A 22,057-nucleotide genomic window follows, 5' to 3' on the forward strand; every position below is an offset into this window, starting at 1 on the left:
GTGTGGTGGGGGTTAGGGTGATGGGGTGGGGCAGTGTGGGGGGTGAGGCTCAGAACCCTGGGGGAGCAGGGAAAGGGGGGGGCAGGGTATGTGGGGGAGCAGAGCCTGGAGAGGCATGGGGTGTGGGGGGCAGTGGGGTACTGAGTATTAGGGAAGCGACCACGCTCTGCCTCCTCTGGGTAGGAGGGTTGCTGGCTTGTCTGCTGTACTCCATGTCACCGTGTGTGGGTTGCGGGGCAGGCAGCCCCTCTCTGCAGCTGGGTCTGTGCCAATTAAAGCCTGGGTATGGCTGTGCTGTGGCCGTCCCTTCTTGTTGCTGGGGGAGGGGAGGTAGTTTGCCACCACCCCCTTGCCCGCTGCTCCATGGTGTTTGGGGGTGGGGGTCACTCCAGCTGGTGCGTAGCCAGTGCGGGGGATTGTCCAGTGGGAGAGCCTCATACTCTTCTCCCATCATGTTGTGGGGCAGAGGGGCCTGGAGAGCCCTCCTTAAGGCCAGAAGGCTGGGGTTACTCTCCCTCCCCCTTCTTCCAGGGGTGTGGTTCACAGCGGGTTCCGCCCCCGCCATGCAGCCCCACCCCCTGCGTTCCCCGCTGGGGTAAATGAAGCTGCAGAGTGTGCCAGGTTGTGAGCAATGCCGCCCCTTTATTGGTGCCTGTAGCGCTGCCTGTGGGCCAATCAGCAGCTCCCCAGCGGGAGTGGAGCCACACACTCATGCCACAGTGTCACACCCCATATCCTGGTGCAGGCAGTGGGGGGAGGGGAGGGGTGCTAGAGTCAATGCAGAGTCTAGGGGGGGGGCGCTCCCTGCCTTGCTTTGGCTGGCTCTCCAGCTGTGATGGTGGGGGGGGGGAGAGGTGGGGTGCAGGGGGTCCCATTGCAGCCCTATGGCAAGGGGTGGAGAGCTCTGCAGGGAGGGGTGGGGTGTGCGGAGCAGTTCATCCCAGCTTCTTTGGGGGGGGGGGGTGGGCTGGGAGCAGTTGTTCAACTCCAGCTGCTCCCCAGTGAGCAAGTGGGGGGCTGCAGTCCCCCCTGTAGTCCGTGTCCTTCCCTCAGCTCCTCTAGAGGGCAGTGACATGCTGGCGGCTGCCTCCCTCCGCTGTGCTGTCCTCCCAGGCTGCCGTCCCGGAGAAGGAGTGCAGGTCACTGAGCAGGCCCCCAGCGCTGGCACCCTCTGCTTCCCCTGCCTCTTCCAGGGCTCCCCCGGCGGCGTCGCTGGGCAGGGTCCCCTCTGGCACAGCAGTGCCCTCCTCCTCACTCTGCTGCTCCTGCCCTCCTCCACCTTCCTCCTCATCCCGCTGAAGGGTGTCCTCGTCCTCGTCCTCGTCCTCGCCTTGCCAGTGCCTCTCAGGGGGCACCTGCCCTCGCAGCTCATGCCAGCGCCTGGCCAGGGCTGCCAGCAGGCGGTGTGGCTGGCACAGGTGGCGTGGGTGATATCTGCCATCTGAATCATAGCTCAACTTGCGCCAGGCCAGGGCCAGCACCAGGAGCAGCAGCAGGAGCAGGAAGACCAGGAGGACCACAGTCACGGAGTTGCTGTCTGGGTTGGAGCCTGAGCCCAGCACGGCTCCCGGAAGCAGCAGGAGTACCGGCCCTGCAGAGAGCAGCCCCTGTGGGGCATGGATGGCGGAGTGCTGGGGGAGGAGGGGAAGGCGAGGAGATTAATGACTACCTGCAGGTGTGCCAGGCTTGTGGGCATGCCTGGAACCTTGGTACTGCATGGATTCCCCTTCCCCATGCTCAACACAATCGCTTTGTGCTGCTGTAACACGGCACCCTGGACTCCATATTCACTACTGGGATATGATTGTGGTATATTTTATGCAAAGTACACCTTGTGAAGTATCATTGTTCCATTGAACATTGCTATTCAGTTGGATTGTCTGTACTATCATGGCATGTGAAGTTATGAAGTGTTGCTATATGTTTGGTAGTGAAATATGTGGTAAGTGGAACATGTGCACAGCCAGCCTTTCAGTGGTAACAAAGGAGAAACTGACAAGACAGATTTACATCAGGCCACCAAGACATGTCTGGCTGGTCCTGTCAAGAATTCACTCTCCCAGACATGCCTCAGAGAGGGCACATATGCAATGGGTGCTGTCTAACCTCCATGTCACAGCAAGGATCTTTCTAGCACCTGGAGAGAAAGTCAAAGTGAGAGTCAATGACATCACCACTTGGCCTCTTTCCTCCCCCCCTCAACACCTGGAAGATCATTTTGAAAGCAAAGTCTTTGAATGGGGGAAATTGATCCCAGGCTAGCAAGCAAATTCCCCCTGTGTAATAAAAACTGTAAACTGCCTGAAACATCCAGTGGGGTGAGAAACTGCTTGATTCGAATCTTGCTTAGTCTGTAGGATTTAGACTGCGAGGTTTTTTTATTTCTTACATAACCAACTTTGATTTCTGTGCCTGCTTCTTATAATCACTTAAATCTTTCTGTAGTAAATAAATCTGTTTTAGATTTTATCTAAAACAGTGTGTTTTTGGTTGAAGTGCTGGGGGAATCTCAGGTTAACAGGGGCTGGTGCATATCCACTACCCTTTGTTGGAGTGGCAAGCTAATTAATGGGCTTGCACTGTCCAAGGAAGTCTTGAGCAGTGTAAGATGCTATATTTCTGGGGTGCAAGCTGGAGGCTAGGGTGATTTGTACAATTCATGAGTGACTTAGAGAGCATTCATACAGTTTAGCTGGATGAGCAAAACGTGCTGTTGGCTGAGTGATCACAGTAAGTGGAGGGGTTTGCTGCTTGTCACTGGCATAGCCTTGTGAGAAACAGCCCAGGTTATAGAGTTAAGGGGGCACAGTGGTCCTAAAGTTCCAGGTTATACCCCAGGAATCCTGTCTCTGTGACACAATGAGCAGGATGAAATGCACAGCTTGTTCTGACCAAGATTTGCACTTCTGACACTGATGTAGAGATTTTAAGTGAGATTTTAAGGCTGCCTCAATGCGGTCAAGAAAGAATTACAAGTTTATTATTTTGTGTTTGCATATTTTGGGAAAGGGAAATAGGAGCAGAAAGGCATAAAAATGAGTGAGTGACACAGTTGCCAGGTTAGAGCTGTACAGACTACAGGTAGCAGAAAAAGAGAGAAACTGAGCATCGGTTGAAAATGAAAGAACCGGAGATAAAGGAGAAAGGGAAACAGGCTGCCAGAGAGGACACAGGACATCAAGGAACTCTAGAGTTGAAAAACAAGGAGGCTGAGGAAGGCTAGAGATTGAAAACTCCAACAGGACTTGCTAGAAAAGCAGAACCAGAATCATCTAACCCCACTGATTCCCATCTCTCCAAAAATCCACAAATGGGAGCAGTTATGTACTGCACATAAGGAGATGGGTGATATCACAGAATATTTTACTACTTTTGAGAGCCTGTGTGCAGCTCATGTGATTCCTGATCACAAGAAAGTCTGTCCCCCGTCCCCAATTGAAAAGTTAACTGGTAAAGCTCTTAATACTCCAATGAAATGCCAATTCAGGATGCTTAAGGTTACCGTAAATTCAAAAAACCTTTCAAAATGATTTCAGATTACCCCTGAAACAGAGTGACATTTAGAAATCTTAAGAGAAATGCTGGTATGAGTAATGGAGAATATATAAACAGGTTGAAAGATCTAATGGGAAAATGGGCGAGGGGGAAAGCTGTTGAAAGTTTTGAACAAATGTTTGACCTTGTTGCTCAGGAGCATTTCCTAGGCATATATAAAGATGATGTAAAACAGTGTCTGTGGGATAAAAACGTGCAAACTGGATGAGATGGAGTACTTGTGGCACCTTAGAGACTAACCAATTTATTTGAGCATGAGCTTTCGTGAGCTACAGCTCGCTTCATCGGATGCATACCGTGGAAACTGCAGCAGACTTTATATACACACAGAGAATATGAAACAATACCTCCTCCCACCCCACTGTCCTGCTGGTAATAGCTTATCTAAAGTGATCATCAAGTTGGGCCATTTCCAGCACAAATGCAGGTTTTCTCACCCTCCACCCCCCCACACAAATTCACTCTCCTGCTGGTGATAGCCCATCCAAAGTGACAACTCTCTACACAATGTGCATGATAATCAAGTTGGGCCATTTCCTGCACAAATCCAGGTTCTCTCACCCCCTCACCCCCCTCCCAAAAACCACACACACAAACTCACTATCCTGCTGGTAATAGCTCATCCAAAGTGACTACTCTCCCTACAATGTGCATGATAATCAAGGTGGGCCATTTCCAGCACAAATCCAGGTTTTCTCACCCCCATACACACACAAACTCACTCTCCTGCTGGTAATAGCTCATCCAAACTGACCACTCTCCAAGTTTAAATCCAAGTTAAACCAGAACATTGGGGGGGGGGGGGTAGGAAAAAACAAGGGGAAATAGGCTACCTTGCATAATGACTTAGCCACTCCCAGTCTCTATTTAAGCCTAAATTAATAGTATCCAATTTGCAAATGAATTCCAATTCAGCAGTTTCTCGCTGGAGTCTGGATTTGAAGTTTTTTTGTTTTAAGATAGCAACCTTCATGTCTGTGATTGCGTGACCAGAGAGATTGAAGTGTTCTCCGACTGGTTTATGAATGTTATAATTCTTGACATCTGATTTGTGTCCATTTATTCTTTTACATAGAGACTGTCCAGTTTGACCAATGTAAATGGCAGAGGGGCATTGCTGGCACATGATGGCATATATCACATTGGTGGATGTGCAGGTGAATGAGCCTCTGATAGTGTGAGAATATAACTTGCGCTATATTGATGACATCTTCATCATCTGGACCCATGGAAAAGAAGCCCTTGAGGAATTCCACCATGATTTCAACAATTTCCATCCCACCATCAACCTCAGCCTGGTCCAGTCCACACAAGAGATCCACTTCCTGGACACTACAGTGCTAATAAACAATGGTCACATAAACACCACCCTATACCGGAAACCTACTGACCGCTATTCCTACCTGCATGCCTCCAGCTTTCACCCTGACCACACCACATGATCCATCGTCTACAGCCAAGCTCTGCGATACAACCGCATTTGCTCCAACCCCTCAGACAGAGACAAACACCTACAAGATCTCTGTCAAGCTTTCTTACAACTACAATACCCACCTGCGGAAGTAAAGAAACAGATTGATAGAGCCAGAAGAGTTCCCAGAAGTTACCTACTACGGGACAGGCCTAACAAAGAAAATAACAGAACGCCACTAGCCGTCATCTTCAGCCCCCAACTAAAACCCCTCCAACGCATTATTAAGGATCTACAACCTATCCTAAAGGATGACCCAACACTCTCACAAATCTTGGGAGACAGGCCAGTCCTTGCCTACAGACAGCCCCGCAACCTGAAGCAAATACTCACCAACAACCACATACCACACAACAGAACCACTAACCCAGGAACTTATCCTTGCAACAAAGCCCGTTGCCAACTGTGCCCACATATCTATTCAGGGGACACCATCACAGGGCCTAATCACATCAGCCACACTATCAGAGGCTTGTTCACCTGCACATCCACCAATGTGATATATGCCATCATGTGCCAGCAATGCCCCTCTGCCATTTACATTGGTCAAACTGGACAGTCTCTACGTAAAAGAATAAATGGACACAAATCAGATGTCAAGAATTATAACATTCATAAACCAGTCGGAGAACACTTCAATCTCGCTGGTCACGCAATCACAGACATGAAGGTCGCTATCTTAAAACAAAAAAACTTCAAATCCAGACTCCAGCGAGAAACTGCTGAATTGGAATTCATTTGCAAATTGGATACTATTAATTTAGGCTTAAATAGAGACTGGGAGTGGCTAAGTCATTATGCAAGGTAGCCTATTTCCCCTTGTTTTTTCCTACCCCCCCCCCCGATGTTCTGGTTTAACTTGGATTTAAACTTGGAGAGTGGTCAGTTTGGATGAGCTATTACCAGCAGGAGAGTGAGTTTGTGTGTGTATGGGGGTGGGGGGGTGAGAAAACCTGGATTTGTGCAGGAAATGGCCCACCTTGATTATCATGCACATTGTAGGGAGAGTAGTCACTTTGGATGAGCTATTACCAGCAGGATAGTGAGTTTGTGTGTGTGGTTTTTGGGAGGGGGGTGAGGGGGTGAGAGAACCTGGATTTGTGCAGGAAATGGCCCAACTTGATTATCATGCACATTGTGTAGAGAGTTGTCACTTTGGATGGGCTATCACCAGCAGGAGAGTGAATTTGTGTGGGGGGGTGGAGGGTGAGAAAACCTGCATTTGTGCTGGAAATGGCCCAACTTGATGATCACTTTAGATAAGCTATTACCAGCAGGACAGTGGGGTGGGAGGAGGTATTGTTTCATATTCTCTGTGTGTATATAAAGTCTGCTGCAGTTTCCACGGTATGCATCCGATGAAGCGAGCTGTAGCTCACGAAAGCTCATGCTCAAATAAATTGGTTAGTCTCTAAGGTGCCACAAGTACTCCTTTTCTTTTTGTGAATACAGACTAACACGGCTGTTACTCTGAAACCTGGATGAGATGGCATCTCTATCTGATGGCTTTGAGCAGACCCAGACATCTATTCAGAGTGAAAGGAAAAGGAGGAGTTGTAGCACCTTAGAGACTAACAAATATATTTGAGCATAAGCTTTCTTGGGCTAAAGCCCACTTCATCAGATGCATGCAGTGGAAAATACAGTAGGAAGATGTACACACAGAGAACATGAAAAAATGTGGGTTGCCCTACCAACTCTTAACGAGATCCACTGATTATCACTACAAAAGTTTTTTTTTCTCCTGCTGATAATAGCCCACCTTAATTGATTGGTCCCGTTAAGAGTTGGTATGGCAACCCCCATTTGTCATGTTCTCTATCTTCCTACTGTATTGCAAACAAATAGATAATGATGTGAAGAGTGTAAGATGGTTGGGGTTTGTACAATTTCCAGTTCTTGTAGCTCCCTTTAGCCTAGGAATGGACTAAGGTTAAGAGATTTTCTCTGTGCTCATTTTAAATTTGCTTCCAGTCTGAGTAGTATAACTCACCATATAACTACAGGTTTCAGAGTAATAGCTGTGTTCGTCTGTATCAGCAGAAGGAGTGAGGAGTGCTTGTGGCACTTTCAAGACTAGCAGGTTTGTTGGGCATAGGCTTTCATGGGGCCTGCTTCATCGGATGCATGCATTGGAAAATACAGTAGGAAGATAGATATATACAGAGAACATGAAAAAATGGGGGTTGCCATACCAACTCTTAAAGAGACCAATCAATTAAGGTGGGATATTATCAGCAGGAGAAAAAGAACTTTTGCAGTGATAATTGAATGATCTTGTTAAGAGTTGGTATGGCAACCCCCATTTTTTCATGTGTTCTCTCTCTCTCTCTCTCTCTCTCTCTGTTTATAATCTTCCTACTGTATTTTCCATGCACCTGATGAAGTGGGTTTTAGCCCAAGAAAGCTTATGCTCAATTAAATTGGTTAGTCTCTAAGGTGCCACAAGTCCTCCTTTTCTTTTTGCGGATACAGACTAACATGGCTGCTACTCTGAAACCTATTCAGAGTAAGTCACAGAAAGGGTTGGGGTGGAGGGTTTAAACCTTGGTGGGATGGGAGAATCCCATTTTGCCCCTGGGAAGAAAGTGGGAGGCTGGGCACTCACCACCCCAAAACAATTCTTCTAATCCCCATCCCAAACCTTCAGTGAAACTAGACGAGCCCAAAAGGTGCTATCATAGTAATTCCACTGATCACCTGAGAAATGAGTGCCCTGTGCGGGGAGGAAGCAGGCAGCAAGGAGCCCTTGTTGATGCTGCTGTCCTCCACACAGGAGTCTCTGGGGCACCTGGCTCTTTTCACACTGATTTTATGGGACTGGCCTCTGCAGACGCAGGCGTGGAACACATAAAGGTTGTCAAAATTAATGGCAGGGAAAATGTAGGATGGGAAGATACAGGTGCAGAGATTTCTGTGGTTAATTCGAATGTAATTCGAGATAAGACATTGCCAGGACAGATGGCAGAGCTTTTATTAGTAGGAGGTTTCTAGACTCTTGTGCCTTTGGCTATAAGGCACATTGAAACTGATGGGTTAGAAAGTGCATTTAAGGTGGGAGCAGTGGATGATATCCCCATTGACATGGTTACTGGCAATGATTTTTTCCATATAGCTCAGATTGTTGTAGCCTGGAACAAGAAGGAATATTTTGCTGGGACCCCAGGGGGAAAGGGTATAGTCCCAGAACCTGCTGAAGGAAAGGGAGAAAATCTCTTTGAATCCTCTGTAGCAAAGGGAAGTAATATGATTCATGGGGGGGGGGGGTTTGGGAGGGGGGGATTGAGACCAGCTCCTGCACCACAGCTGAAGGCAGCACCTCTTCAGGAAGGGAGAGGGGTGGAATGCCTGGCACTGAGAAAACTGTTCCAGCCATTAGCTGTGAGCCCTTTGCAGCTATACAAGGGATAGATTCTGCTCTAGAGAGCTTAGAGAGATGTGTCCAAGAGGGGACGCCAGAGAAGGAAAATGGGGAAAGACTAGTGGGAGCACATGGATATTGCCTCACTAGTCACTTGAGAGAGGATGCCCAGGACTGAGTGGCTGATTCAGCATCTGTGCACCCAGGCATGCTGCCTGTAACTTAGGTTCAAAGAGGGGACTGTGTAACTGGCCTTTCAGAGCATAGCAGTCACATAGCTAATTTCTCAGGGAAAGGGGTGATGGAGGTACTCCAGTCCAGGTCCCAGTTTTTTAGGACACCCATCTTTATATGCTTGTGAAAAATCAAGTCGAGATGCAGCTCCCATGCCTGTAACAGCCAAGAAGCTGAGTCCAGGAACCTTCCAGGCAATGTTTGTGAGCATGCAAATCACTCAGCTGGCAGAGGAGAGAGGCTGGTAAGACACAAAAAGCAGCTGACGGAGAGCTGCTGGAAAAAGGTGTGTCTGACTAATGAGCAAGCAATTGTAACCTAGAGACACAAATCATGAATGCCTAAGAAAAGGAGGTGGGGAAGTTCCCAGTGCTAGGAGTGGGGAACACAGGGTAAAAACCAGAAGAGGAGATGGATTTCTTGCATATGGACATATTGAGGTTGGGAGACAGCTGACACAGGACCAGCCAAAATGCAGAATCCCCTTACATCCTTACCTCACCAGACTGTGGAGTACCAAAGTGGATGGGAACCTGGGAGGCAGTGACCATGAGATGGTCGAGTTCAGGATCCTGACACAGGAAAGAAAGGAGAGCAGCAGAATATGGACCCTGGACTGCAGAAAAGCAGACTTTGACAACCTCAGGGAACTGATGGGCAGGATTCCCTGGGAGAATCACATGAGGGGGAAAGGAGTCCAGGAGAGCTGGCTGTATTTTAAAGAATCCTTATTGAGGTTACAGGGACAAACCATCCCGAAGTGTAGAAAGAACAGTAAATATGGCTTGGCTTAACAGTGAAATCCTTGCTGATCTTGAACACAAAAAAGAAGCTTTCAAGAAGTGGAAGATTGGACAAATGAGCAGGGAAGGTATAAAAATATTGTTCGGGCATGCAGGAGTGAAATCAGGAAGGCCAAATCACACCTGGACTTGCAGCTAGCAAGAGATGTTAAGAGTAACAAGAAGGGTTTCTTCAGGTATGTTAGCAACAAGAAGAAAGTCAAGGCAAGTGTGGGCCCCTTATTGAATGAGGGAGGCAACCTAGTGACAGAGGATGTGGAAAAAGCTAAAGTACTCAATGCTTTTTTTTTGCCTCTGTCTTCACGAACAAGGTCAGCTCCCAGACTACTGCACTGGGCAGCACAGCATGGGGAGGAGGTGACCAGCCCTCTGCGGAGAAAGAAGTGGTTCGGGACTATTTAGAAAAGCTGGACGAGCACAAGTCCATGGGGCCGGATGCGTTGCATCCGAGAGTGCTAAAGGAGTTGGCAGATGTGATTGCAGAGCCATTGGCCATTATCTTTGAAAACTCCTGGCGATTGGGGGAGGTCCTGGACGACTGGAAAAAGGCTAATGTAGTGCCCATCTTTAAAAAAGGGAAGAAGGAGGATCCTGGGAACTACAGGCCAGTCAGCCTAACCTCAGTCCCTGGAAAAATCATGGAGCAGGTCCTCAAGGAATCAGTTCTGAAGCACTTAGAGGAGAGGAAAGTGATCAGTAACAGTCAGCATGGATTCACCAAGGGCAAGTCATGCCTGACTAATCTAATTGCCTTCTATGACGAGATAACTGGCTCTGTGGATGAGGGGAAAGCGGTGGACGTGTTGTTCCTTGACTTTAATAAAGCTTTTGACATGGTCTCCCACAGTATTCTTGCTAGCAAATTAAAGAAGTATGGGCTGGATGAATGGATGATAAGGTGGATAGAAAGCTGGCTAGATTGTCGGGCTCAACGGGTAGTGATCAATGGTTCCATATCTAGTTGGCAGCTGGTATCAAGTGGAGTGCCCCAAGGGTCGGTCCTGGGGCTGGTTTTGTACAGTATCTTCATTAATGATCTGGAGGATGGCTTGGATTGCACCCTCAGCAAGTTTGCAGGTGACACTAAACTGGGAGGAGAGGTAGATACGCTGGAGGGTAGGGATAGGCTACAGAGGGTCCTAGACAAATTAGAGGATTGGGCCAAAAGAAATCTGATGAGGTTCAACAAGGACAAGTGCAGAGCCCTGCACTTAGGACGGAAGAATCCCATGCACCGCTACAGACTAGGGACCGAATGGCTAGGCAGCAGTTCTGCAGAAAAGGACGTAGGGGTTACAGTGGACAAGTAGTTGGATATGAATCAACAGTGTGACGTTGTTGCCAAGAAGGCCAATGGCATTTTGGGATATATAAGTAGGGGCATTTCCAGCAGATTGAGGAACGTGGTCGTTCCCCTCTATTCGACATTGGTGAGGCCTCATCTGGAGTACTGTGTCCAGTTTTGGGCCCCACACTACAAGAAGGATGTGGAAAAATTGGAAAGAGTCCAGCGGAGGGCAACAAAAATGATTAGGGGACTGGAACACATGACTTATGAGGAGAGGCTGAGGGAACTGGGATTGTTTAGTCTGCGGAAGAGAAGAATGAGGGGGGATTTGATAGCTGCTTTCAATACCTGAAAGGGGGTTCCAAAGAGGATGGATCTAGACTGTTCTCGGTGATAGCAGATGACAGAATGAGGAGTAATGGTCTCAAGTTGCAGTGGGGGAGGTTTAGGTTGGATATTAGGAAAAACTTTTTCACTCGGAGAGTGGTGAAACACTGAATGCGTTACCTAGGGAGGTGGTGGAATTTGCTTCCTTAAAAGTTTTTAAGGTCAGGCTTGACAAAGCCCTGGCTGGATGATTTAGTTGGGGATTGGTCCTGCTTTGAGCAGGGGGTTGGACTAGATGACCTCCTGAGGTCCCTTCCAACCCTGATATTCTATGATTCTAAAGCCCCGAAGATATGAATGGATTGAGAACCCATACTGAAGAGAAAGAAAAGCCAGTAACTGAACACATGCTAAGGTTCAGGAAGGAGTTGAAAGACACAATGGGTGTTGAACAAACCAGACTGTCTAAATAGAGGGCAGGATATGACAAAGCTACTTGTAAACGCCCATCTGTGATAAAGGGTTTGGTGCTGCTCTTAAACCTCCTGATAAAAATGTTGATGCTAATGGTAAACCTTGTGATAAAGAATTTGGGGCTGATGGTAAGCCTGATGAAAAGGTGCAATATGCATGATTTTTGGGAAAAGCTTTTGAACATGCTCAGAGTGGTAAATAAGATCAAACCATGTGTTAAGAAGCTCTGTGGTAATGCTGCTTTTCAGCTCATACCTATAAACAGACTTGGAGCTTGTTAGAGCAGAGAAACCATAATAAACCTGTTCTACTGTATGGAAGGGGAAACTACCTCAAAGTAGCACCCTGGACCCCCATATTCACCACTGTGTGGTGATTGTGATATTTTAAAAAAGGTATGCCTTGTGCGGTATCATTTATAAAGTCTTGATCCATTGAACATTGCTATTCGGTTGGATTGTCTGTACTATCATGGCATGTGAAGTTATGAAGTATTACTGTATGTTTGGTACTGAAATATGTGGTAAGCGGGACACGCACACAGCCAGCCTTTCAGTGGCAACAAAGGAGCAACTGACGACAAATTTACATCAGGACCAGCCAGATACGAGTTGATGGCACACCAAGAAGAATCCACTCTCCCAGAGCCTCCTCAGAGAGGGCACGTACGCAATGGGGGCTGCCTAACCGCAATGTCGCAGCAAGGATCTTTCTAGCACCTGGAGAGAAAGTCTAAGTGAGGGTCAATGACATCACCACTTGGCCTCTCTCCTCCCACATCGCAACACCTGGAAGCTCGTTTGGAAAGCAAAGTCTTTGAACGGGGGTGATTGGTCCCAGGCTGGGAAGCAAATTCCCCCTGTGTAATAAAAACTGTAAACTGCCTGAAACATCCAGTGGGGTGAGAAACTGCTTGATTCAAATCTTGTTTACTCTGTAGAATTTAGACTGTGAGATTTTTTTATTTCTTATGTATTCAACTTTGATCTCTATGCCTGTTACTTATAATCATTTAAATCTATCTTTCTGTAGTAAATAAATCTGGTTTATATTTTACTTAAAACAGTGTTTTTGATTGAAGTACTGAGGGAATCTCAGCTTAGATTAACAAGGGCTGGGGGTGTTGGGCAGGGTGTTTGTGGGGAGCCTAGGGTTGGGTGCAGGGCCTGCAGATTGGCACTGGGGGGGCATTAGGCAGGGCTGAGGTGGGGGAGCCCAAGGTGGGTGCTGGGGATGGAGTGGGGTGTTAGGGTGTGGTGAGTTCAGAGTTGGGTGCACAGGGCTGTGGGTCGGCACTGGGGGGGGCGTTAGACAGGGTGTATATGTGGGGAGCTCAGGGTTGGGTGCAGGGGGCTGCAGGTTGGCACTGGGGGGCATTAGGCAGGGCTGAGGTGGGAAGCCCAGGGTTGGGTGCAGGGGGCTGTGGATAGCATGGGGGGATGTTAGGCAGAGCTGAGGGGGAGGTCAGGTTTGGGTGTGGGGGGCTGTGGGTTGACACTGGAGGGTAGGGTTGCCAACTGTCTAATCACACAAACCCAAACAACCCTTTCCCCACCCCTTACCCGCCCTGCCCCAGGCACGCCATCCACCCTCCCTTTGTCCCTCGCTCTCCCCAGCCCTCACTCACGTTCACTGGGCTGGGGCAGGAGGTTGGGGGGCAGGAGGGAGTGAGGGGTGCGGGCTCTGGGAGGGAGTTTGGATGCAGGAGGGGGTTCTAGGCTGGGGCAGGGGGTTGGTGTGCAGGAGGGTGTGTGGGCTCTGGGAGGGAGTTTGGGTGCGGGAGGGGGCTCAGGGCTGAGGCAGGAGGTTGGGGTGTGAGAGGGGGTGAGAGATGCAGGCTCCGGCCAGGCAGCGCTTACCTTGTCAGAAGGCTCCCTGTCAGTGGCGCAGCAGGACTAAGGCAGGCTCCCTGCCTGCTCTGGCCCCGAGCTGCTCCCAGAAGCAGCTGGCATGTCTCTGTGGCCCCTGTGGGGTGGGCAGGGGGCTCCGCATGCTTCCTCTGCCTGCAGGCACTGCCCCCGCAGCTCCCATTGGCCGCAGTTCCCAGCCAATGGGAGATGCGGTGTCAGCGCTCGGGGAGCGGGCAGCACAGGGAGAGCCCCCCGATCTCCTTCCCAAGGGGCCACAGAGATGTGCTGGCCACTTCTGGGAAGGTGCAGACCCAGGGTAGGCAGGGATCCTGCCTTAGCCCCGTTGTGCAGCTGGACTTTTAGGGGCCAAAAATCTCCTGATTTGGCTTCAGTAGCCTCCAGAAGATAGAGCCTGATTCTGGGAGGCTCCCAGCGAACCCATTAGGCTGGGTGTGTGCAGGCAGACCAGGATTGGGTGCAGGGGGCTGTGTGTTGGCACTGTGGGGGGTCATTAGGGTGTATAGGTGGGGAGCCCAAGGTGGGTGCAGGGGGCTGTGGGTTGGCAGCAGTGTTCCCTCTAATTTTTCCCACCCATCTTACGTTATGTGCACCAATATGGAGGTGATGTGGTGCACATAACAAATTCATGTGGTGGGGGTGGGGGGGGCCAAGGGGTTCTGAGTGTGGGAGGGGGCTCAGGGTTGGGGCAGAAGGTTGCAGGGGAGGGTGCGGGCTCTGGAGCAGGGCCGGGGTGAGGGGTTTTGGGTGCAGGAAGGTGCTCCGGGGATATGGCAGGGAGAGAGGACTCCCCCCTGCTCTCTCTCTCCCACAGCAGCACCTGGGCTGTGGGGGAGAGGCGCCCCCCTCCCTGGGCCGTGGCAGGTTCAGGCTGGGGGTTGGGTTTGGGCCGAGCGAGGAGAGCCCCTCCCCCGGCTGCGGCAGGTCTGGGGCTGAGGTGGAGCCGGGGAAGGGGCGCCCCAGCCAAGGCAGGTCTGGGCTGGGGCTGAGTTGGGGCTGGGGAGGGGCGCCCCAGCTGTTGCAGGTTTGGATCAACCCTCCCCTAGCCATGGCAGGTCCGGGGCTGGGGGTTTCCTGAGCGCTAATTAGGCTGCTGTGCGGCCATGTGGCTTACAGGGGCCTTTGGTTGGCACTGGAGGGGGCCACACGACTTACAGGGGCCTTTGGTTGGCACTGGGGGGGCACGCGGCTCACAGGGACCTTTGGTTGGCACTGGGGGGGGCACGCGGCTCACAGGGGCCTTTGGTTGGCACTGGGGGGGCACACGGCTCACAGGGGCCTTTGGTTGGCACTGGGGGGGCACGCGGCTCACAGGGGCCTTTGGTTGGCACTGGGGGGGCACGCGGCTTACAGGGGCCTTTGGTTGGCACTGGGGGGGCATTAGCAGGGCTGAGGAGAGTTGGGTGCAGGTGGCTGCGGGTTGGCACTAGGTGGGGAGTTAGGCGGGGTGTGTGTGTGTGTGTGTGAGTGTGTTTACGTGTGTGTGTGTAGGGGGTGCCTTACCCCCCCCTGCCGTCAGGTGATGGGCGCAGGCCTGGATGGTGCATTGTCGGGTCTCGCGCCCCTCGCAGTCGGTTGCCAGGCCGTGTGTGTCGGGGGAGGGGAGCGGTTTCTGCTCAGCTCATTCTCAGTGCCCTGCAGGGGCTGAGAGTCTCGCTCTGGTGTGGCTTCCCCACCCTGCCGTGTGTCGGGGGTGGGTGGACAGCGGGTGGTGTGTATCACATGCTACATGGCCTGTGTGGGTGGCTCCTGGGGGTGCAGGCCTCACCCGGCTGACAAGGGTAACAGGAAGCTGCGGTCAGGCCGGTGACAGCAGTGGTGCGAGAGGTGGCTTTGCAGCTGGCAGCAGCTGCAGGGCCCAGCCCCCACTTGTTCCGAGCTCTAGCCCCCTGGGCTGGCACTGGGCCCAGCTCAGCAAACTCAGCCTCTCAGTGTGAGCCAAGCCTGACTCCCTAGAGCAGCAGGCCAGAGTGCTGACCACTGCAGGGCTGGGGCCCCACTTGTCCCTGCTCCAGAGAGCAGCCCTTCCCAGAACTATAGCCAGCCAGGCAGGGCCCTGCCAGCCGGCACAGGGTCACCCATGTTGCCAGGGGGCTCTGAGGAGCAAGGAATAGGAACGTAAAGAGCTATCATAGTGGGTCAGGCTATGGTCCATCTAGCCCAGTATCCTGTCTGTCAACAGTGGCCAGGGCCAGATGCATCAGAGGAACTGAACAGAACAGGGCAATTGTTGAGTGAACCATCCCCTGTCGTCCAGTCCCAGCTTCTGGCAGTCAGAGGTTTAGGGACACCCAGAGAATGGGAATGCATCTGTGACCCTCTTGGCTAATAGCCATTGATGGACCTATTCTCCATGAACTTATCTAATTATTTTTTTAACCTAGTTATACATTTGGCCTTCACAACATCCCCTGGCAATGAGTTCCACAGGTTGACTGTGCATTGTTTGAAGAAGTGCTTCCTTTTGTTTGTTAAGCTTACTGCCTATTAATTTCATTGGGTGACGCCTGGTTCTTGTATTGTAGGAAAGGATAAATAACATTTTTCTATTCACTTTCTCCACATCGTTCATTTTCTAGACCTCTATCATATCCCCTCTTAGTCGTCTCTTTCCTAAGCAGAACAGCCCCCGACTTTTTAGTCTTTCCTCATACGGAACCTGTTCCAGACCCTCCATCATCTTTTGTTGCCCTTCTCTGAACGTTTTCCAGTGCAACCAGATCATTTCTGAGATTTGTGGGTGTACCATGGATTTATATAGTAATTATGATATTTTCAGTTTTAATATCTATCCTTTTCCTACTGGTTCCTAGCATTGTTAGCCTTTTTGACCACTGCTGTGCATTGAGCAGGTGTTTTCAGATAATTGTCCACAATGACTCCAAGATCATTTTTGAATGGTAACAGCTAATTTAGACTCCCATCATTTTGTATGTCTAGTCAGGATTTTTTTTTTCCAGTGTGCATTACTTTGCACTTGTCAACACTGAAGTTCATCTGCCATTTTGTTGCCCAGTCGCTACCCAGTTTTGTGAGATCCCTTTGTAACTGTGCACAGTCTGCTTTGGACTTAACTATCTCAAATAACTTTGTATCATCTGCAGATTTTGCCACCTCACTGTTCACTTTCTTTTTCAGATCATTTATGAATATGTTGAACAGCACTGGTTCCAATACAGATCCCCAGGGGCCCTGCTATTTACCTCTCTTCATTCTGAAAACTGACCATTTATTCCTACCCTTTGTTTCCTGTCTTTTAGCCAGTTACTGATCCATGAGAAGACCTTCCCTCTTATCCCATGACTGCTTGGTTTGCTTAGGAGCCTTTGGTTAGGGACCTTGTCAAAAACTTTCTGAAAGTCCAAGTCCAAGAATCACCCTCATCCACATATTTGTTGACAGCCTCAAAGAATTCTAATAGATTGGTAAGGCATGATTTCCCTTTACAGAAGCTGTGTTGACTCTACCAATAATTCTGTTCTTTACTATAGATTCAACCAATTTACCCGATACTGAAGTTAGGCTTACTGGCCAGTAATTGCCAGGATTGCCTCTGTAACCCTTTTAAAAATTGGTATTACATTAATTATCCTCCAGTCATCTGGTACAGAGGCTGATTGAAGCAATACCACAGTTAGTAGTTGTGCAATTTCATATTTGAGTTCCGTCAGAACTCTTGGGTGAATAAGATCCAGTCCTGGGGACATATTACTGTTTAATTTATCAATTTGTTCCAAAACCTTTTCTACTGACACATCAATTTGGGACAGTACTTCAGATTTCCCCCCCAAAAGGCTAGCTTTCAGGGTAGGATGGGACGATATCCCCCACATCCTCTGAAGCGAAGGCTGATGCAAAGAATTCATTTAGCTTCTCTGCAATGGCCTTGTCTTCCTTGAGTTCTCCTTTAGCACCTTTATCATCTCCTGACTGTTTTGCAGGCTTCCTGCTTCTGACGTACTTCAAAAAAAAGCATGCTGTTATTTTTTGCTTCTTTAGCAAGCTGTGGCTCAATTTTTGGCCTGCCTAGCTACACTTTCACACTTAACGCTTTTCTCGTTCCTGTTAGCCTCACTAGGGTTTGACATAAAGGATGCCTCTTTGCTGCTAACACCTCCTTGACTCTGCTGTTTTGCCATGGGCTGTTCGTCTGGTCCTTGACTGGCTTTGTGATGTACATTTAGTCTGAGCCTCTTGCGTGGGGGTTTGATGTAGACCCCTGCTACTTGTAGTCATTTATCCTTGGGAGAACTCCTTGTAATGAAATGGAGCAGTAGGGAAGGGGGTGTGTGTGTGGGGTGTGGTGTGTGTATGTTTGTGGGGTCCGCTCCCCCTCCTGACCCATGCTGGGCCTGTGGGGCTCCCAACAGTGCAGGGGCTGAGAGGCCCGGTGGGACTGGATGGTGTACCTCACCCAGCAGCTGCTCTGCTGAGCTCCCATGGCCCGTAAGCCCACCGCACTGCCAGCCACGGGGGCTCAGCCAGCCCCACGGGGCCCTGGCCAGTGCCCAGAGGGGCAGGAGATCCCAGCTGGCTAGAAGGGAGCAGGGCCAAAAGCTGAGCTGCTTGGGATGGGGGCAGGGGCAGCTGCCCCAGGAGCCCCTAACACTGAGGGCTGTGGGGGAGGCCAGGAGAGGAGGTGGGGCTGCCCCTTGGAGCAGAATGGGCTGCAGGGGGTCTGTTGTAATGCTTGCGGGCCTAGAAGGCCTACCTCTAATGGGGCTTTATCACTTTAGCTTCCACTGCCCCTATGCCCCAGGCTGTCTAAGCCTCTCTGCCTCCAGCTCTCTCGTGGGCAGCTGCCTTGCGCATGGGGGAAGCCTAAGGCTGGGCTAGCAGGAACTTTGGCAGAGGGGGCAATTGATCTTTGCCCAGCTCCACTTCTGCTTTCACTGAACAGCAGCCCTGTCTTCACTGGGGCAGACAAGTCTGGCTGGGGCTCTCTCCTGTCTTAGGTGGCTCGGGCCTTTGCTGGGCCAGGTGGAGTAGGCATGCGGCCAGCCCGAGAGGCAGGGGCGGCACCAGCACTAACTCATTGCAGCACCGGGGGGGGGGGCGGGGGCCGAGGGGAGGAGGAGAACTGCGCTGGGCTGCTGAGAAATGGAGTCTTTACAGACCATGGACTGGAAATGGCCCGAAGGCTGTCAAGCCGAGAGCTGGGTGCCCTGTGCTGGCTCGTGGTCTGCCTGGGCAGGGGGAGACGAAACTTCACCCGCTGCCAACCAGGACCAGAAGCGCCAAGTTACCTGCCTCTCTGCCATGCAACCACCTAGCTGCCTTCTGAGCAACGCCCCAGCACCCCCGCCTGGCGCTCACCCATCTCAGGTCGGCGCTCGTTGGGCTTCAGGCCAACAGCTTCTCTTTGCGACAGCGACTAGGAGCTGCCCACCCTGGCCACTGCTGAGCTATGCTAGGGCTGTTATCTCCCCGCCTGGCCCATTCCCCTGAAGCAGCTATGGCACCACAGCGTGGCCACGTCCCAGGGCAAGACACCCCGCTGCCCGGCTACTGCAGAACTCAGCCCTGAAAGCAGCAGACTGGTGCCTTCATGCACCACAGGCGCCTCTGTCCTGTGATCACATACATTGGAGGGGGGGAGCAGGGCTCAGGGTACCTCAGATCACAACCTGCCAAGCTGCTCCAACTAATCCCCCCCCATCCAATACAACCCCCCCTCCGCACAGAGACTGCACGCCTCTAGTCAAAGCTGGGGGGCACCACACAAGTACCGGCACCTTCCCCTCATGTTTCAGGGCTATGGATTACAGCGTCTCCCCCCCGCCCCCCCCCACTTCCAGAGCAGCTCCTGAGGGCTGGCAGCAGCTCTCAAGGGGAGGGGCAGTGAATAGAGACCCAGGGAAGGAGGAAGAGGAGCAGACCAGTGATCAGGGGAGGGGAGGGGAGGGGAGGGAGCAGTGGGTTTTGTGGGAGCCTGTTGGTGTTAGCAGAGCGGCCCGTGCTGTTCTGGATGGGGTTTTCCTAGCAGCCTTTGCCCATCTGCCCATGGTTTTGCCTGTGGTGAGGCACAGGGAATGGCAGGGTCAGCAGTGGCCATTACTCAGCTGTTTCCTCCACAGACCCAAGAACAGATCTCCTTCCCATTTTACAGAGGGGAAACTGAGGCACAGTAAAGGCACAGGCAACCCCCCCCCGGTACATGGTCCCTTCACCTAGGTGGGAAAGGGGGGGGGGCAAATTTTGGGCTGAGTGTCAGACCTTGGGAGCAGGGCCTGGGCAGGGGTGGGGGAGGGGTTAGGATACCCCATACTCCATCCCACTGCCCTAGAGTTCCAGCTCCAGCCAGGCCTCCCCTTTGGGGCATGAGGCCATCAGGTGGCAGCCACCGTGCCCCTTTGCCAATGCTTCTGTATGGGGAGGGCCCCACCCCCCCTGTTGCCAATACAGACCCAGGCCAGTCCCTGCCCCTGTTGAGTTCCCAGTTCGGGGGGATGGGGTGATGGTGGTGGTGGTGGTGTGTGTCATGCATCTCTACCCTCCCCCCACGCCCCCCCAGGCCATTCACATCCTGGCTTGAAACCAGTCCCCTGCCTAGTTTCCCTCCAAACATACCTGGCCCAGCCTGGTGCCCAGGGCAGAGCCAGGGGAAGAAGCCCATTAACCTTATCTAACTTCTAGCTTCCCATCTCCCCGGGATAGAGGGGGGAGTTCCCCCCCCTCCTGCCCTGGGGGTGGTGGTGGGGGTTCAGCCCCCAGAGAGGGCCCTTACCATTGCGAGATGATGGCAGCTGGCAGCTCCCGGCAGGGTGGGGGACTGTGCGACTGGCGGGGAGCAACAGAGACGCGCAGCCGTGGGCGGGCGTTTCCTGCCAGCCCATCCAGCCCGCTGCACTGGGGAGCAGCTGCAACAGCAGCCGAGGACTGTGCAGCCCCCATGGGGCGGGGGGGCACTTTATGCAAATTAATCAGCTGATTTGCATTGAGCCCTCAACTGTTTATAGGCCACAGGTTTCATTCACCTCCAGAGCAGGCAGCCAACTCTCCCCGCCCAAGATTCGGGCAAGGGGGCTTGGTCCTTGGCATTTTTGCCCATTTGGGCAGTGGCTGAGGGCGTGGGAACTGAGGCCTACGCAACTCATCATAAGGAGGTAGTCCAAAAGCCAGTAGAGGGGCACTCCACTACCACCCGAGCAGGGCTGGATTCGAACCAGTGACTGGTAGGGGATGGGGTACAATCCACTTGCTGTGCCCTCTGTCAGCCCAACCTGGCCCATGTGGAGAAGGTGGAGCTGCAGACAGGCAGGACACAGAGGAAGCCCAGGATCGTCCAGGTGCTGCCTATGGGAAATTGCTGGGGTGGAGCACAGGAAACTTCTCCAGGAATTGGGGGAAGTGGGGCTCAACTACCCACAATCATCCCATATCCATCCCATCAGCTCACACACACAGGCTCCCCTCCGGCTCAACGGCTCCCACAGGTAGGGAGCGCAAGGCAGATGGTGCCCACAGACAGCAGCTGGGGGCTGATGCTCATTTCCTCTTTTTCCCCTCTCAGGCCGGTCAAACCACCACCACACATCTCTTCCCCTGGGCACAGAACAGGCGCAGATAGCAGTAGAAAGCTGTTATCCTCTAACAGGTCCAGGAGAGGGACAGGACAGACTTGCCCAGGGGGTTAAACAACTGTAGCTGCACTGGGGAAGTAAGATGGCTGCAAGGGAGGCATGGGCTACTGCTTAGAGACCCTGCTCAGGGCTGAGCAGCTGGGCCCTGAATTTACCTCCCAGCACCACACTGTGCTCACTGCAGCCTCCTTTCCTGCCTGCCCCAGCCCTGCTGCCGTATCAGCTCATTAGCCCCAACCACTGGTTTCCTGTCTCCCCCGCAAGGCCCTGCCTGCGCCTGTGACAGGAAGGACCCTGAGCTCAACATGCGGGTGGGAAACCATCTCTTCCCCTTGTTCTCATGTCCCTGAGGGGCTGGGGGGGAAGAAAGGGGGATGACATGGTTGCCAGCCACTGCATCTCTGCCAGCTGCATTGGTGGGGGCACACTGCCCTGGGGGCTAGATCTGCCCCAGGGCTGGAGCTGAGCTCTCCCTGCAACAGACATGAGTCAGCCAAAGGGGGAAATGGTGCCAGAGCTCCCAGGGACTGGGGAACAGCTCAGCCAGAGCAACAAATGAAATCAGGAGGCACCTGCTGCAGCCTCCCTGCTTGGCTGCCCCCCCAGGAGCCCCACGCCCCCAGATGGGCACTGCTGGGATAATCAGCCCCGCAGGAAGGCTCTAGTTCCCCCGCACTCCCCGCTACCACAGGCGCCTGTGGCAGGAGGGGGGCTGCCCCTGGCAACGCACTGCCTGTTTTCATTCTCCAGTGGAGCAGGCCCTTGCAGCAGGCTAAGCACTTTAGTGCTGTCCACTGGCAGTGAGTTACAGACGCCCAAATGGGCAAAGCAAACCATTTCTTTTCAGCACAGCTATTTGGGTGCTGCCTTCCCAGGGCATCAGGTGCCCACTGCTGGTACAAAGGTCTCCCCTCCTGTCTTGTATATACCCACTGTCTGCCCCTGAGCCAGCTCTCCTGCTTATCTCCCGCTCTGCCCCAGTTTCCCTGCAGGGCCCTGGTTAGCTGCTGCAGCTCTTGGTGCCCAGGCCCCCGGTGCAGTGGCTGGAGCATGGGGCCCACAGGCGCACAGTAATACACGCCCAGCCCAAGGG

The 22,057-nt window shown here is 52.1% G+C and overlaps 1 protein-coding gene across 1 annotated transcript; it reads right to left on the reverse strand.

Annotated features, from left to right (window-relative positions):
- Window positions 1-588: 588 nt before the first annotated feature.
- Window positions 589-20,200, reverse strand: PTPRCAP (protein tyrosine phosphatase receptor type C associated protein). The gene is made up of 2 exons (XM_077820838.1): window positions 20,109-20,200; window positions 589-1,631 (listed from the first exon to the last, which is right to left on the reverse strand). Exons 1-2 carry the CDS (start codon window positions 20,109-20,111, stop codon window positions 1,059-1,061), a joined length of 576 nt encoding a protein of 191 aa, XP_077676964.1. The 5' UTR covers window positions 20,112-20,200; the 3' UTR covers window positions 589-1,058.
- Window positions 20,201-22,057: the final 1,857 nt, after the last annotated feature.

This window comes from Eretmochelys imbricata, chromosome 6 (assembly GCF_965152235.1).
Source record: "Eretmochelys imbricata isolate rEreImb1 chromosome 6, rEreImb1.hap1, whole genome shotgun sequence".
Classification (NCBI taxonomy): domain Eukaryota; kingdom Metazoa; phylum Chordata; order Testudines; family Cheloniidae; genus Eretmochelys; species Eretmochelys imbricata.